Source organism: Eumetopias jubatus, unplaced genomic scaffold, assembly GCF_037043125.1.
Source record: "Eumetopias jubatus isolate StellerSeaLion01/CBP00866 unplaced genomic scaffold, mEumJub1_p1.0 scaffold_3, whole genome shotgun sequence".
In the NCBI taxonomy this organism is placed as follows: Eukaryota; Metazoa; Chordata; class Mammalia; order Carnivora; family Otariidae; genus Eumetopias; species Eumetopias jubatus.
This window is the reverse complement of record NW_028274809.1, coordinates 97970988-97988932: the sequence shown is the minus strand read 5'-3', so window position 1 is coordinate 97988932 and position 17945 is coordinate 97970988. Positions and strand designations below refer to the sequence as shown.

At 39.6% G+C, this 17945-nt stretch overlaps 1 protein-coding gene across 1 annotated transcript in view; it reads right to left on the bottom strand.

Annotated features, from left to right (window-relative positions):
* DPP10 (dipeptidyl peptidase like 10) overlaps nucleotides 1-7436 on the bottom strand; it is a 653604-nt gene extending 646168 nt beyond the window's left edge. The window contains exon 1 of the mRNA XM_028101300.2: nucleotides 7365-7436. Within this exon, the coding sequence (XP_027957101.1) occupies nucleotides 7365-7436 (72 nt within the window). The remainder of the gene's footprint in view (nucleotides 1-7364) is intronic.
* Nucleotides 7437-17945: the final 10509 nt, after the last annotated feature.

The following is a 17945-nucleotide window of genomic DNA, read 5'->3' as shown; positions in this document are numbered from 1 at the left end:
ATATATTTAGATCATAAGTGTGTGTATTATGCATATATGTGTGGTGTATGTTTGCTATGTATACACATCCACGCATACATATATTCAGCATTTTCATTAAGGTGAACAGAAAACCGCCTTTGCAAAACATGAAATAATCGGATAATCTAGAAACATAGTAGCAACAAGAAGGTTATGCAAGTCCATTCACACAGACTGCCTCTAACTCTTGGCAACAGTCTCACCATCTTCTTCCTTTAAAGATGAGGGATTAGTTTGCCCTAGATTGCATAGCGAATGGTAGAAGAAAGATTCAATATGAAATCCATTTTGACTCTGTTCCCAATCCTACATCATGTTGCCTCTCCCCAAAATATAATTAAAATCTGAATATCTTTTGGCAATTCCAAAGACATTGTAGAATATACTCTTCTGGTTAATGGAATTAGCACATTATCTGAAAGTTGATTTTTAAAAAATTATTAACATTTCAGCCGCTTTCAAATAAACTGGCATGCCAAACTTGAAAAGAAAATGAAAATCATTTTTCATTATATGGAAAACATTATAAGGGGTACTCAACATCAATTACTGAACGGGACAGTTTGAAGTAAAATATTTTATCAGTTTTGGATAAAAGCAAATTTTCTGTATTTAGCCTGGCAGTGAGTGTTACATTTACCATTACATAAAGTATGTCTGAAACCCTGAGGATTCAGGACAGCTCAACAAAAATGAATCCACAAGAGAAGAGCTCTCTCTTCAGCAACCCCATCCTTCCCACTAAAGCTACTTCCCACTTTGCTTTATCATACTGGAAGTAACAAGCATTCCTTTAGTTAATACATAATAAATGAGAAGAATTTCTAACAGTTAGGGGGGTGGAGGGTAGAGGATGTACAGTTTAAAAGCCTTGGAGAACAGGGACTGTCTAGATAGGAAAATGAAAACAGATTTCCTATTGCCAGAAAGCTTGTGGATCAAGTCAGTACAAACTTTAAAACATACACTACGGCATACACTAGGGCAGAAACACTTCTAAATTTAGGAGGACATGTGTTTATGAAGATCTTTACAGTCCATTATTTACTTGCCCCTTTTTTGGGAGCTTTTACAGGTCTTCAGATGGGGTAAGTTCCAACTTTCCTAGTTGATGCATGTCTTAGGCTATGCCCTCATTAGTCACCCCTCCTCATCCATGAAATATCTTGGGTATATTCCAAGACCCCCAGTGGATGCCTGAAACCTCCAATACTCTTGAATCCTGTATGTATTATGTTTTTTCCTATATATACTTACCTATGCTAAAGTTCAATTTATAAATTAGGCACAGTCTGAGATTAACAATAACAAAATAAAACTATTCTAATATCCTGTAATGAAAGTTATGTGAATGTGAGCTCTCATTTTATCATACTGTTCTTAACCTCTGATGATGATGATGACGACGACAACGTGAGAAGATAAAATGCCTATGTGAGGAAATGAACTGAGGCGAGTGATGGGGCACTGAGTGTGAGGCTATTCTACTGACCTTCTGACAATACCTCCCACAGAGGATCATCTGTTTCTGGGATCTCAGCTGAGAGTGGGGACCTGAAATCGGGGAAAGTGAACAACGAATGGGGGTGGGGGTGGGGGTGGGGCTACCGTATAAGGTTGCAGTAAAACATGAACTTGATTAGAACACATGTAAAGTCACCCACCAAGTAGGAAAATATATGGAGGCAGTTTTATACTTGGAATGCCAAGTATAAAATATTAACCTAAATATTAAAGAGGATTTAAAACATCCCCTTTCTCCATGCTCATTACCTTAGGAAGTGTATTACACTCAAAACAGAATGCAACATATTCTGCAGCTAATTCACCTGTTCGTCAGAATTAGCCAATGTTTACTTCCAGTTTGGCCCCTTACAGCGTAGGACAGTAAAGAACTGAGCTTTGACTGAATGGAAGTAGAGACGTAATAGAGTATTCTGAAGTCTGCGTGTTTGCCAAAATCAGCCCTGACGTCCAAACCAAACAATATCTATTATTAATATGTGTGTGTGTGTGTGCAACCTCATATGTAATCATACAAATTTGTACTGAACAATGCAATGTTTTGTAAAATGTTAATACCCAGTTGTAGGCGGCTCAATGATCCTTTAAGCCTCCCCCCCCGCCGCCCCCCGCCGGCTTTTTCTAGGTTCCTATTCCCAGACTAGGGAATGAGAGCACACTTGGTATGAGACAGGCTTTATTCAAAAGCCTTCACATATTATTTCAGTTAATTCTTACAACAAACATGTAAAGGACCTATAGTCACTTCCATTCACAAATGAACTATAGAAAATAAGTTATCCTGCCCAAGAAAGCAGTGATGACTGGTGGAGCTGGAATATCAACTTGAATCTGTAGTTTCTGGCGCATAACCCACAGATAATAGTAACATTATGTAATCATAAATGATTGAATGAACCAAAATTTTTAAATAGCTTTCTTTTTTACTCAGGTTAGGAAAAATTTGGTTTCAGTGTTTTGTATCTAATGTAATGTACTTCATAAGATAATGCAGCATTAATATTTAATAATACAATTTTCTTTAACTTTTGTATAGTTTAATTTTCCTTAAATGTGCAATTTGCTCAGTCCCTGAAATAAATAGAGAGATTAGGAGTTTACAAGCAAGGGATGTATCGTGGTATGTTCTAAACTCAGTAGATAAAACATCATCTACACATATTATGAAATATACATTATATATGTAATAAAAAATTAAGGGAATAGTAGAAAATGTATAATTTCTTAAGTCATAGACTTCTATGTAACACCTTTACCCAATCTAAATTATCTTTTGTAAACCAAACCACAAAGAACTCTCCCATCAATTAGATACTATATATGTTATACTGAATGAAGAGTAATAAATGGTCTGTTAAATTTTTTTCAACATGATTTCTAAAACTACTTTTGAGGTTCTATGTTAAAAACAACAGTTTATAGACTAAATTATGACATCTTTTTATATTTGTCAGGGAAACGTGGAAGAATAACTTTTGATAAGTTTGCATTAAGAATGCACTTGAGGGCACCTGGGTGGCTCAGTTGGTTAAGCGACTGCCTTCGGCTCAGGTCATGATCCTGGAGTCCTGGGATCCAGTCCCGCATCAGGCCCCCTCCTCGGCAGGGAGTTTGCTTCTCCCTCTGACCCTCCCCTCTCTCATGCTCTTTCTCTCTCATTCTCATTCTCTCTCTCAAATAAATAAATAAAATCTTTAAAACAATGCACTTGAAAATTTTAATCAGGTTTTCCTCAACAAACTTGAAATAAAAAGAATAAATCCGAATTTCTGTATGGTAACATTTTGGGTTAATATTACCTAAAAGTGAAAAGTACAATAGATATTTTACAAAAGGCATTTTGTACATTGCATGTTTAATTGCAGTTTTGACCACGAATTATTTTATCAAGAGACTGCTGCATACTGAACCGTAAGAAATTGGTTTTCCACCAGAATATGTTTTTTAGAGAGAAATGCATAACTAATGATGTCTTTGCTGCCAAATTTTTGCTTATAAAAATATACTTTTTAGTCATACCTCAGAAAGTAGGGTTGTGGTTTTTCTTTCGTTTGCTTAGTTTTTTGTTTTGTTTTGTTTGGGTTTTGTTGTTGTTGTTGTGTGTTTTAGTTTGTTTTGGTTTGGTTTCTTGGAGCTGAGAGGACCACCAAACATTTTAGGAAATATTTTTACCCATTGGATTCAGCAGAAGGGTGCCACCTGGTGGCAATGTGGGCAAATTCTAAACTGGTCTAACTCTAAAAATGTACTCATTTAAGAAACCTTGAAAGTCCCATCATTACCAAGATTTTTTTTTTTAAAGTTCCTATGTACTTATCAGGACCTACGTGGCTCTTTTTATATTATTTCCATCAATGGAAGAGATATTAAGTTAACTTTAAAAATCTCAAGAGCTATTATTTACATTTAAAATCGAAGCTTTAAACAAATTCGTCCATTTCACATTCAAAGTAAATCTGTACACACAAAATATTTGCAATTATTTTGCATTATGCTAATAACAATGTATTGAACTGTAACTGGGTAGAAGTTAGAAGGTGGGGATTTAGAATTCAGTGACCACATTTTATCTTAGGTATCATAGACTGGGGTTAAGTCCCATCTCCACCACTTACGAAGACAAGTTTGATTAGTTTCTTTAATCCTCTGTACGAACAGAGGATTGACCAAACTCAAAAAGTTTCTTTGAGCATCAAGTAGAAAAATGCATTTAATAAATGTTATCAGTCCAGAGGACAGTACTCCGCCCATGGCAAGGATTCAGGAAGTAATTTTTAAAAACAGTAAGTTACAACTTGTCACTCAAGATTTTAGATCCCTCAATGTCAAGTGGGATATTGATTATATTCAGAATGACAGTATCTACCCATATCAAATCATCTATCTAGATATTTTGTAAATGTGGAGCATCATGAAAACAACAAAACAACTTTCATAAACATTTAATCAACGAAGCTTTAAAGGAAAGACTACTAAAATGATACAAAAAAACATTTCCAATGATTGAGAATGTTAATAAGAGCACACAGTCCCTGCTATTCTTGTTGCCACTTCTCCCAGTGGAAGAAGTGACTTGTCGTGGCACCATGTCCCAAAGGAGAGTCACAGATGAAATGAAATGGGGGGGGGCGTCAAGTTCGCTAAAAGACCATAACCACCACCAAATTACAGGATTCATAACCATTTCAAACCCAGAGGAAAGACCATAGTCTTCCACTGGGCTCTAAGTGGAAATAGGTGTTGATAGCCTCAGGACAAGGCGTTTTTGAGATTTCATAAAATCTCTACTATGAAAAGCCAAAGACCTTTCTGGCAACATTTGAAAGCTTAAATCACTCAAAATCAATACACAGTGAGTGATTAGCTGGAATATGCCCCCTCTTTAACCATTAAGTAGGACTTTATAAAGCTATATTTTTATTTAAATTTGTGAATCTTTTTTTTTTTAAGAAATATAGAAACCAGATCATTCACGTCTATTTGGGAGTGTTATAGCTAGTACCACATGAGAGTTATAGGACAATTGCAGCATCAGACCACAGTGACTAATCCTGTTAATAAAAACTTAGTACTCTTAGAGCAAGTAGTTTAAGCAATCACAGCAATCATCCACATTATCTGATCATCATTTCATAGGTCAAGCTTCAGACAAAGAATATGCTAGATAAAGATATTTTCTAGGAGTGCTTGGAAAACCTTCAATGGGATGCTGCCATGGATATTTCATTCTGCTTTCCTTCCCCTAGCAAAATCAATCTCTTTCATTTTAACTCTAGCATAATATGCATACCACTGACATTTTAAAATCATGTAAATGTTCAGAAAGGCACTTTAAAAACTCAATTAAAACAAGAGTTCTGCAAATGGCCACTCCCTGAATATCTGAAGTGGCCGTAAACCAAAAAGCACACCCACAAGAAAAACGGGATTTAAGCTTGACTCTCTCTCTTCAGATGAATTTTAAGTACCAGATTAGTCCTGACAAAAGGCTTTACTGTGCATAGGCATCTTGGCCACTGTTTACATATACATTTTCAGTTTCCGTGTGGTCTGCTCTTCTTCTCCCTCCCCACAGCCACTAGTACCAAGCAGTTTGCAGCACCTTAAGAACCAGCGGGTGTCACAGGGTAGTGAGCAAAGATTTCATGTGGGGACTCTCACCTGACTAATCATTCTTATTGGAAGCATCACTCCAAGAGCAGTAGAGAGGCTCGGCGGCTTGTTAATGAAATTTAAGGGCTGTCAGCTTGAAAGAGGATGTTAAATCTAGGCTCCTCTCCTAAAATTATTTTTATGATCTGCTAACCAGTTGCTACCCTGTGGTGTGTGTTGGAGGGGGCAGAGGAAAAAGATGTTAAGAGAGGGGACAGACAATACAATATAAATGTTTCAATATTTTCATATTGATCTCAGGGTAAGGAGTAAAGAGACTAGTTTAAGAAAACAACTGCTTTGTAAAAACTGCAACATTCATCCCAGTAAATGGAGGGGGAGCTTTAAGGCATTGAGCAATCCTCACCACCTGTGTGAAACGTATGTGAGGGAAATGAGGAGGAAAGGGAAGAGGAGAAGACGGGGACCACAAGCCAGGACAGATGACCAAGACTAGAATATTAATAACAGCAGCCCTGGCATCTCCTTCTCCGCCTCAACACCACTGGAGCGATTTGGACAGCTTCCCTTCACTTGCTCTTCAGTGCTCAAGACTATGCGAAAAGCGGAGCCGCTACTGGAACCTCGCTGCTTGCACCTCCTTCACCCCACTTCTGGCAATGAGCTAGGAGTGTCTCTGGCGGAAATGCATCGGGCGGCCTTCAACAGTGCACTTGGGGCAAAGGGCCCCCCCAGCCGGTACCAGGGTGCCCCCGTAGTTATCCGCTGACCTAACTGTTGTCCTCTCGGCTCAGAGTCCCTGATTGATGTAAACGTGACAACACCTGGAGGCGGCTCAACAGCCTGCCTCCTCTTTGCCAGGGCATCTCAGCGCTCCCGACCCTACAACTTTGGGAAAAAGCGACACCGAACTCCCGAGTCACCCCAATCCAGGGACAGAGACGAGATGAAGATCCACCGAACGGTTATGCTACAAATCTCGAAACACCAAAACAAAAAAGGGGGTGGCCGGTGCGGAAAAACGGAAAAGGGACAGAAATAACCCTCAGCCGGTACAGGGCACCCCATCTCTGCAGACACACACATCTGGCCCCAACAAATCACTAAAGCCAGTACCTTGCCAGCTTCCCATAATAATGCCTTTTACTCCCAAGCTCCGCTCCACTCAGCAGACCACAGATGCAGGGTACACCTCCTTCCCCCATTTAGCGCCCCCCCCCACCCGCCCCGTCCCGTCCCGGTCTCCTCCAAAGAAAAAAGAAAGCAAAAACTCTGCTGGCCTAAAGGTCATTTTCCTAGTGGGGTAGCTTTGGCCAGCGCTCGCTCGTTTCAGCTGCGTGTAGACCCGCTCTAACCCCTGCAAGTGGACGCCTCCAGGAGCGCAGTAATTTCTCCAACGTGCGTTAATTTGAGCCAAGAGGCCCCCATTCCGTGGCCCCGGCCGCCTCTCCCTCCCTCGGTGGCCCGCCCGCCCGGGGCTCCCGGGCCACCCCCAGCCTTTACCTCTCTCCCCCCTTCCCCTCGGCTCTCCACCTTGCGCATCCTCTCGCCCGGCCCCAGAGCGCACTCGGCTGTTCGAACTTCCTGCGGAGTCCATGGAGGAGGCTGGAACTGGGGCGGGGGGAGGGTGGGGAGAGGGAGGCGGGGGAAGCGCCGACTGGAGCCACCCTTCCCGGGAGGGCCTGACCGCAGCTGCCAACTCTCACCTGGTCCGCCGGCTGCGCCTGGCTCGCCCTGGCCCCCGGGGTGGGCTGCTGCTCCTGCTTCATGGCTGTCATCGCCGGCGGCCCGCGTTGCCGCTCACTTCCTCGCGGGCACTTCAGACTCGGGGACCGTCACTTGGCAGTGATCGCATGTCACAGGAGCCCGACGCTCTCCGAACTGGCAGAAGGGAAAGCGGCAGCGACGGGGTGGGGGGAGGGGAGCGACAGGGAGGGGAAGAAGAGCGGCACCCGGCAGGCTCCCCCTTGCAAGATCCCTCCTTCGGCTACCGCAGACCCTCGAACTCCCCACTCCCCCCGCCCCCCACCACCCCAAAGCGTAGAGAGCCTCGGAGATCAAACACGACCAAGTGGCAAGTTAGTGGAGCAGCGAGAGGCACCTGACCGTGCTCGAGCGATGTCTCACAGCGCCGGAGGAACCCGACTAGCATTCTACCGCAGTCCGCGCCCCCCGCCCGCCCCCGGGGGCTCCCGGCGCCGCGCTCAGTGCGCCAGGTTGAGTAGCCCGGCGCCCAGCTCCAGCATCTCCCGAGCAACCGCAACGCCGGAGAGAGCCCTGCGCGTCGCGCTAGCTCCTCACACGCGCGGCCAAGGCGGCTGGGCTCTGCTGGCCCCCTCACCCCCCAACCCCCGCCCCCCGCGGGCTCCTGCTAAAACCCGGAGAAGCGGAGCGCGCCCGTGCAAAGCCCTCGGTGGCTCGATCGCTGCCACTGGGCATGCTCCAGCGCTCAGAGAAGGCAGGGGGCAGCTGGGGACTAGGGGCCCAGAGCCCCACTGGGGCTGCCAACACCTGTCGGGACCCAAGTGTTAGTCCCACGTTATGGACCGAGGCTCTGCGTCTCTCGATTTGTGGCAACGGATGGCCTTATCCTTTAGCCTCCAGCCTGGGCACCACCCCCCACCAGCTGCCAGTGGAATTCGAAAGGTGGATTACAAACAATAGTAACTAATGATGATATTCTACTACTCACTTTGTTTTATCCTTTTTTCTAGGACACGTAGAAAAATCTTCAAATTTTCACTCCCGTCTCCAGCCTTCCCTTGGCTTAACACAACCCTCTCCCCTTCAAAGTTTTCTGAGCACCTATCATGTGTCAAACACACTGCAAGGCTTGGAGGGATTGCAAGGAAGAAAGACTAAATACCTAGACAAACTTACCAAATTCCCTGCCTACAAGGAGTGTACCTGATACTGTGGGTACTGGGAGCCTGGAGCAGGGATATGAATCAATGAATCAATTTAACTCTTTGGAAGTTGAATTCCTGTGGATGGGTATAACACACAAAGTCCACCAGTGTCATCTAGATGCATTACTACTTTTCCCTATTGCTAGAAAGGACCTGCCCAAAACAGATGGACAACAAGCAGTCCCCCGTCTCAGGCACAGGTTTTTGGAGATTGCTCACTAGAGAAGAGGCTGGAGGGAGTTAAATATCCAGATGTTACTGCACTCAGCACCAGGGTTGTGACAAGGTTCCAGTGGGAAGGGATTGAGCATATGGATGGGGGAGGGTGGCCAGTAGCCTTGAGTTTGTTTTTATTGGCTAAGCCTGGCTCCCCAACCCTTGTCTGAGTTACTCAGTCCATGAACTGGGCACTTCCTAGAGAGGGTCTATCCTAGGGTAATAGGAGTTGTGCTCCTGCCTGTTAGAGAATTGTCCATCACACTTGTCCTAAATATTGTGTCAACAGTTCCTTTAAAATATGTTTAAAAAAAAAAAAGCGGTGATCTCTAGGTTTGATTAGATTAGAAAATAAAAATATGAATTTTTTTCTTCAAAAAGGTAGGATTTGGGTGATGAAAGCTTACTTTTCAAAAATAAGTAGTTCAGTGCATATGAGTGACTTCTAATAGTGTGTTAGTCCAAAAGAAATGTTTTTTGAGAGGAATGACTTTGCTATTTGTAAAAATAAAAAGCAAATTTTAAAAATGAAACATGGTCAGGGGGCTGCCTGGGTGGCTTAGTCATTAAGTGTGGTACTCTTGATTTCAGCTTAGGTCATGATCTCAGTGTCCTGAGATCAAGCCCTAGTCCATCCAGGCTTAGTAGGGAGTCCGCTTGAGATTCTCTTTCTTGCTCTGCCCCTACTCCCCCACCCCCAACCTCCCACTGCTCTCTGGCCCACTGGGTGCCTGTGCCCCCCCCAAATAAAATAAATCTTAAAAAAAAATGAAACATGAGGGGGCCTCTGGGTGGCTCAGTCGGTTAAGGGTCTGCCTTCGGCTCGGGTCATGATCCCAGGGTCCTGGGATCAAGCCCCATGTAGGGCTCCCTGCTCAGTGGGGAGCCTGCTTCTCCCTCTCTCCCCTGCTGGTGCTCTTTCTCTCTCAAATAAATACTTTTAAAAAATGAAACATGGGTATAATAGCTATTGAGTAGTTTGTCCATTAACATGGCAATCTCTATTTTCCCACTTTTTTTCCAACCCCCCCAGGGAGAAAGGGGTCTACATTATTCCAAAAATGTTTCTATCCTTGTATTTTGCTCTTCTGCTTATCATTTTAGTACATTCATCCTTTGAATGTGTTTCCATTTTGGACAGTTAATTTGACTTGAAAGTTTATGTGCAAAGATTTCTGTTGACACAGGACAAGCATAGACAAGAGGGAATTATTCTCAGCCTACTTGATGATTTATTTGATTGAAGTCAACTGTTCAACTTGCATTCTTTGTCAGTATTCATTATAAAATCTCCTTTGTGGTTACAAAGATGTAAGTTGTATATGTTTCATGTATAATGTGTATATATATCATTTTTTAAAGGAAAGTTTCTTTGATTTGAGTCCATCTTTTTGCATGGGTTATTTTGTCTAAGCTGAAAGCGTTATTTTATATCTGATGGGGTCTAAGGACATTAATTAAAACTTAATCATATGTAATTTACAGCTTAAAAACTACTTTTTGAAATGTGATGTACTGGAATTACAATGTACGATTTTCTACTTCATTTCTTATTGAAGAAAAAATGCTAATGTCCAAGAAGAAAAAAGTAAAGGAATACCTTCCATTCTAAGAGAGAATATCTGCAGCTCAGTTGTATATGGCTTCTGATAGTAAGTTGTCATTAAAAAAAAATTATAATCAAACATCTACAAAATATATCTAATCGAGTAGATATAACCATAGTGCAGTGTGGACAAGAGAACAATGTGCCAGCCTACATCTCAGCAGAATGGGCTTCTGCCTTAGCTTCATCACGGAATGGAGGTATGGGCAAGAGTGAAGTCACTTAGCTCCTGCCTCTGCTTCCTTATGTGGTAAAATTAAACATTTTAGACTAGGTGACCAACAAGATCCTTTCCTTCCCTAAAATTCTATGAGAGATCTTAATTTTACAAATCAAAAGACTATCTAATCTGAAATGATAAATTACTTATATATGTTTAAATTTTAGTAGGAGTCAGTTAAGTGCTTAGAAAAGTACAAAAAATTCAATAGATAAGGATTCTTCATGAAGTGATTAACTTAATATCCACCAAACTTCCCCCACACTCTCTAGTTTACATAAATGTATAGTAACAATTCTTGCCTTGATAATACTTTTAAAATTCAGAAACTTAAATATCTCTCTACAGTGTATCATTTCTGAAAATTAAAGATTTAAAGAGTTTTGTAGAAATTAACAGAATATTTTTGAGTACTTTTCCTCATATGTTTGATGAACTAACTCATGGATACCATACAACTTAAAATCCTGATACAATGGTAAAAGAGGTTTTCCTAGTCTTTACGGAATGGAATCAGACTCTCATAACTGCAAAAGGCCTGGAGAGATTGCCCAGCAAAATTCCCTCTATTTTAGGTTTTAAGTTTCTAAACTTTGCAACATATTCAGGAAGATTTCTAGGATTTAGATTTCACCACTTCCTCCTGAAAATTTTCACTGACTCAAATCCTAGTTTCAGGTTCCCATGTAGATATACCCCACCATGCTGCATCCTCAACATACTGATAGGAATTTCCAAAGTCCCTCAAAAATTTTCTTGCATAAAATATTGTGAACATCTACAATGTCTTTCACTGATATTTGATTCTTTAAAAGTGAGATACCAATTCAGTATATTTCATTTTACCTAGAATTATTAATATGAATAATTGAGGATGGGTGATGAAATTTAGATAATAATTAAACATATTCATGATAATCATGAAAATGTTTAAGCATCGGTGGCAAACATAGGATGTTCCAGAAATATTTTAGTCATATGTGCTGTATTCAGTCTTCCATGTCAAATAGTAGACCCAGGACCCGCAAATCCCAAATTTACTTTAACAACCACCAGTAACAATGCCTGGCTGTCTAAACTCTGATATGTTAGAGAAAGACAGAAGTCCCTTGAGATTTTGAGAAGCAGGGTAACCTTTAGAGATAAATCCTTCAGTTTCAGATAAATCAGATAAGGCAAATAGGACTCTGTAAGCTGCTAGTGCCCTGGAGTCTCTCCTTACCTTTTCCTTCACTACTCTCTCTTTCCTGAGGTAATTCTGCAGTGTCACCTTGATGGGGATTTCCCTAGCATTAGCCAGTCTGCTATTGAGTGCCCTTAATGAGCACAGCATCAGGAAGGCAGAGTTCATGAGCTGTGCCTTCAGAGACCTGGCCTGAAATGTGTCCAATTAGCTTTTCACAGATCAAGAAATAGCTTTAGTTCACATCTTCTGCTATCATTTGCTTTCGATTTATCAATCACCTCTACTCACCTCACTCGGCTTCTTGAATTTCCCAAAGTGCACATCATGTCTTTGGGCAGAAAACCAGGATGTTGAGCAATCCTCAGAAACAAGCTATATTTTAGAAGCTCTAACTAGTAAACTATCTCAAAAAAATATTTTAAAAACAAATAAAAAAGAAAGAAAAAGAAGTAAAGGTACTACATTAAGTGATAACTGTGTACACTACTCATACTGTTAAGAGATTCTTGCGGCATTAATTTAACTAAACTTTTTGTCAGTCTCTATGACAGGAAGACTTTCCTGTTGTAAAAATTCATAGCCCAATTATGATCTCTGGTGGAAGCAGACAGAGTTGCAATATCCTGAGAGCCATTCTTGTTGCTCACTAGAGACCTGAAGATATTGACAAACTGCTCACTCACAATGAGACCTAGTGCTGTAGAGTCTGCTTAGTTGTTATATTAACACACCTCACATCTTCTTTAACCAAACAGCCCTTCTAAGGCATATATAATGGTATTAAGACAGGAAAACAATGCATATGATTTTTCTGTGTAATATTTTCTGTCCATACATGTAGCTGAATCAACACCAAAACAATTTGAGAATGTGTGAAATTTACCTGTTGTCATTGTTTTTACCCACTAGATGCTTGACAAGGGGTCTGTGTTTGATTTTTTTAAAAGACTACTTATTTAATGAATTAGTTATGTTTGCATAGCAAAAAATAAAAATAAAAAAAGATCTATTTTTTTTGGCTGATATTAGTGGTCATTTTTTTGGTCTGATCTTCACATTTCTTTAGAAATGAAATAAGGTTTTCCAAATCAGATTCTGTCTCCAAATGACAGAAAGGTTGTCAGATGTGGAAGAGTATTTAGAAACACAGGCATAACATTTCCCCCTTTCATGTAGTGAGTCAGCCTTTGATGAATAAATTTCCCTGAACTTGGTATTTCTTGTTTTCATAACTAAGACTAGATTTTCTAATAATTCAAAATACCTCTTTATCTTTGTCCTTGGAAAGTACATTATTACTAAGACATCTCTTACACTCAGATTTCATAATAGTTAACTGACTTTTTCCCTTATGTAATTCCCACAACAGTACAAAGCACATTGCCCATTCAAGGAAACCTTTCATGAATTGAAAGAGAAAATGCTACTGTGAAATCCTGAACAATTTTTGGAGGGAAGGGAGAATTTCAATCTTTTCTAAAAATTTCACCATGCTCAATTTAGTCTTAAGGATTTAGTACTAGATTCAGACTCCCCCATGAACTTTCCTTTTGAAAACAAGAGATAGTCTAGGATATAGGTGAAGCAGCTCCAGACCATCCATTGACATTAAAGGGTCCCCGGCATTTTTCCCACTAATTGACTCTTTAACACTGGGAATTATTCTTCTACCATCACAAAAAAAAAAAAAAAAAAAAAAAAAAAATTGAGGCCAAGTCCTTGGATTCACAGCTAGTCCTTTTACCACACGGAGTCATCTGTTTAGATTATACAAATATAGTTTCAGGACATCTTGGGATGTGACCTCTATTGAAATGAGGCACATTAAGATACATCTCTCATTACTGAACACTGTTTAACCTATTAGCCTAGATGGGTTGTTTGCTACTGGTATAGATCACTTCTTATATTCTTATATTCTCCTATCTCTCTTTTCATCTATATCATTTTGGGAGAATTATGTCATTTAATATCTATGTTATACATATAAATATTTACTAAAGTCATAGCTTTATTCAAATCAGAAAGAGATTAAGGAGAAGTGGAAGGAGAAAAAGAGGAGAAAAAAAAAGCCAAAGGAATGCATTCTGAAGCTGGTAGAGATATTAGCATGTATTAAGCCTTTTATATTTTTATCCATGCTCTCACATGAAGACTAGAAATACTATAATTCCTATTGGTTAGATCTTATGTGTTGCTCCTGCCACTGGCTATATTCTATGTATTCATATAATTTTAGAAAGCATAGTCCAAATTTTAATTTCCTTGTTTCTCTCTAGGTGATTTATATTTGATGTTTTTCAATCAATAATATCAAGCTTACATTTTCTTGTGATATTTCATCATTTTTTGCACTTAATAGTTGATTGTAAGCACCAGTGGAGGAGGTGGAGAGAATCTATAACAAATAACACAGTTTATACAAATCAATGACTAGAGAAATGCCCTTTAACTAGCTATTTTATTGAATCAGCAGTGTTTGTATGAGTGTTTAATCCTAGTTGATAGACATCAAAGTTGCTTCCCAGATGGATGAGAAGCTCTCTTCCGTGGTCTGCTAGTCCTCCCGGTGGGGAAGCCATCCACTCCTTCCATCTTCCCAAATGTGACTGATCTGTTAGGACCCAGCTCCTCTCCCACATCCCTGCTGATTCAAGTTCACAGGGATTTTATTCATTCAGTGTTCTCATAGTGTAGAAGTCACCACACTGTTTATGCCACTTTTCTGGACTGGCTTGTGTAGCATCCCAATTGTCACAAGTGACTTCTCTTTCCTACCAAACTGTAAATTCTTGGGGAGAGAGAACAACCCCCTGGGTACTGACTTACAGTTTGTGTGTGTGCAAGGGGTTGTGGGTAAGGGCCTATATCAATCTCTTTAAGTAGAGATCTTGGAGGATATATATGTATTTTCAAAAAAAATCTTCTCCTCACCCCCTGAATATTAAGCTCTGTCAAAAACTTCCATGCACTTGTTTTGTTTTCCTTTAATTTATTGAACAGAGTCACCCAGGGGAAACATTTTTTCTCTATTTCTATTGTTCACCTTTATTATGACATGTAGAAATTACATAATCTTGATATTCCTCTGATTTACTGATGCTGGATATGAGTAAAGGCCCACAAGTTATTGCTTGATTACAAAACATTAGGTAAAAGCCAGATAAATTTGGAATTTTCCACACTAATGAGTAGATACCATTTACTATAAAATACTAAGCCTCCAATGCTGTGAACTCAAAGGGCAAAATGAATTTGGAGACAACAGCTATATTGGCAATGTTACTCCTAATTTATTCTTTTCCCCCTAATATATAAATATTACACTCCTTGAGAAAGGAGGAGCTATACTGGGTAAAATGATAAGGAAATGTTTAATTGAATAAGATGTTTTATTATTTTAAATACAGCTCAAGTTTCTATAGCTTGCCTATACAATGCCAAAAATTATTACAAGGTCAACAGAATCTTCCAGGATTATGCCCAATGTTAGTACATAATTATTTTTGCCTTGCATCCTCTGGATACATTTTAAGCAAATTTGTTTATCTAATCTACTATCTTTTGGACCACATTTCAAAAACGGGGTAAGAGGAATTGTCATTAGATGGGATACACAATAGCATGAAAGGAAAATAGATAATCTTAGAGAAAAAAAGAAAAAAATTGGACCTTCCATTATAAAGTAATAGAACAACTCAGTACCATTTAGTATGGGGAGGGAAAGAGAGGCAAATATCCCTAGGCAGTTCAGGAGGATCTTAGAGTATAACCATATCATGGCATAGTAAAGTTGATGTTGAAAATGAGGACTTTAGGAAAAGTAAAATCAGGCTAGGCATACTTTCTTTAAAAAACAGGGTTATTTTGAGAAGATGGACTGCAGTGATGCCAGCATGGGTTTAGGCTAAATAGAGAACTAGATATCAAAACCAAAAGCACAACATTTACAATGAATCTAGATAGCAAGATATCTCTCCAAATTTCTAAATTCCAAAAGCCCACAGCTTGCATGTCTTTGGTATCTAATAGGACAAAGCATAGAGAAGTTGTGGGACAAATGACCAACCTGATAATCCCAAAACATTAAGAAAACCCAAAAATAGTCAGTAGATATTCACTAGAAAGCACAGTGGATCAATTTAAGAACACCCAATAGAAGATTTTTATGCATTCCAACAGTGAGTAAAAGGAACCCTGTTGGGAGTTGATTTCCCCTTGATCTCTCACATTTCTCCAAGTCTTATTACCAAGAAATAGTCTTTTGTTCTAGAATATCATTTGAAGAATATTTGTATAGAAATTATCTTGGGAAGGGGAATAGTGTTTCCCTCTGGAGAAAAACACAAGTTTGTTCAGAGTCCTGCAAGATAAATATTGTTCCCTCTCCATGGCAAAAAGTAGGCATGCTTTCTCTCCAGTATAAAAAGGATAATGCCTCCTTCAGAAATCAAGAGAAGGCATGCTACTTCCCATTATAAAAGATTTGGGTTCCTTTAGCTTCTCCTATACTGCAACCCACTGTGTGAGCAGGTATTCATCTGTTCCCAATCATTCACCCCCATGGGACTTCGGGACAAGAAGAGTTTACAAAAATATGCTGTTATTCATGCTATTTGCTGTACCATGGGTAATAATGTTCTTTGTCTCTGACTCAAGATTCTCATGTGTTTTGAAAATGTCCATAAAACTGGCTAACTTGTTAGCTTGCAATTATACAAAATCTTTCTTTTTTTTTTAATATATTTATTTATTTGACAGAGAGAGACACAGCGAGAGAGGGAACACAAGCAGGGGGAGTGGGAGAGGGCGAAGCAGGCTTCCCGCGGAGCAAGGAGCCCGATGTGGGGCTCGATCCCAGGACCCTGGGATCATGACCTGAGCCAAAGGCAGACGCTTAACGACTGAGCCACCCAGGCACCCCTAAAATCTCAGTTCTTAAGAGGCTGATGTCAACATCTAAGGTGGCTGGAGAAAGCTATATCCTATGAACCCTTGAAACTGACATGCCAGGCTTCTTGCCAACACAGACCCCATAGTAGGAAAATCTATTAGAAGTGGAATCAAAATTGAGCAGAACAGAGATACCAGAGATGAAGAAAAGAGAAAATCCAGCCAAAAGGTAAACAGACACAGGCAACCTAGGATCACAAGCCATCATATTTTTAAAATACTACATAAAAACAAAAAATAAGGATCTCCTTGAAGTTGGAAAGCCTATCTGAACTTTTAACTATTTAAAGTTCAAGAAAACCTAAAAAATTTCAGGAAAACTAGTCACATAAAAATGATCAACAGAAAACTATCGTGGTCAAACCCCATGAAAAGTTTTGCCTTGACAACAAAGCTGCTACATGAAATAAAAAGGATAATATCCCTTCAGATAAGGGATTGACAAATTACAGTCCACAGGCCAAACCCCGCCCTCTTCCTATTTTTATAAATAAAGTTTTCTTGGAACATAGTCACACTCACTCATTTACATATTGCCTAAGACTGTTTTCATGCTACAATGGTAGTGTTAAGTGTTTGTGACAGAAAACATATGGCCTGCAAAGTATAAAATATTTACTCTCTTGCACCTTACAGGAAGTTTGCCAACTTCTGCTATTGACAAAGAAAGCTTGCCAAAAAAGTCATGCTCAAAAATTTTTCAAAACTGCAACATACTATTTCAAAATGAGCTAAAGAACATTTAAAAAAAACATACATGAGAGAATAACAATCAGAATTAGAAAAACTCAAATAAAAAGGGACAGCACTCAAGAAAGAATCAGAAATAAAAGAAATGTCATTAGAAATAGAGACTAATCTAGGAGGTATATAAGAGCAAATAAGCACAACAAATGATACTCTAACAGAAATCAAGGTGGGAAGGAAAAAAAAATGTTAACCAAAAACAAGTGAAAAAAGACACTCAAGAGAAAGCAACAAATTTTGTAGATGGCAAAGAAGATCCAACATACAGATTAGGGGAGTTCTGAGTGCGAGAACAAACCAAAGCAAGCTTTGGGAGATGGGGATGGGACAAATACTAAGAACTTAAATTCATAAGAATGATCCTGAAATTAAAAAAAAAATTAAAACTACTTATTGAAAAGTCATATAGTATACCTGAGATCAGCATAGCATAATCAATGCCAAGTAAAA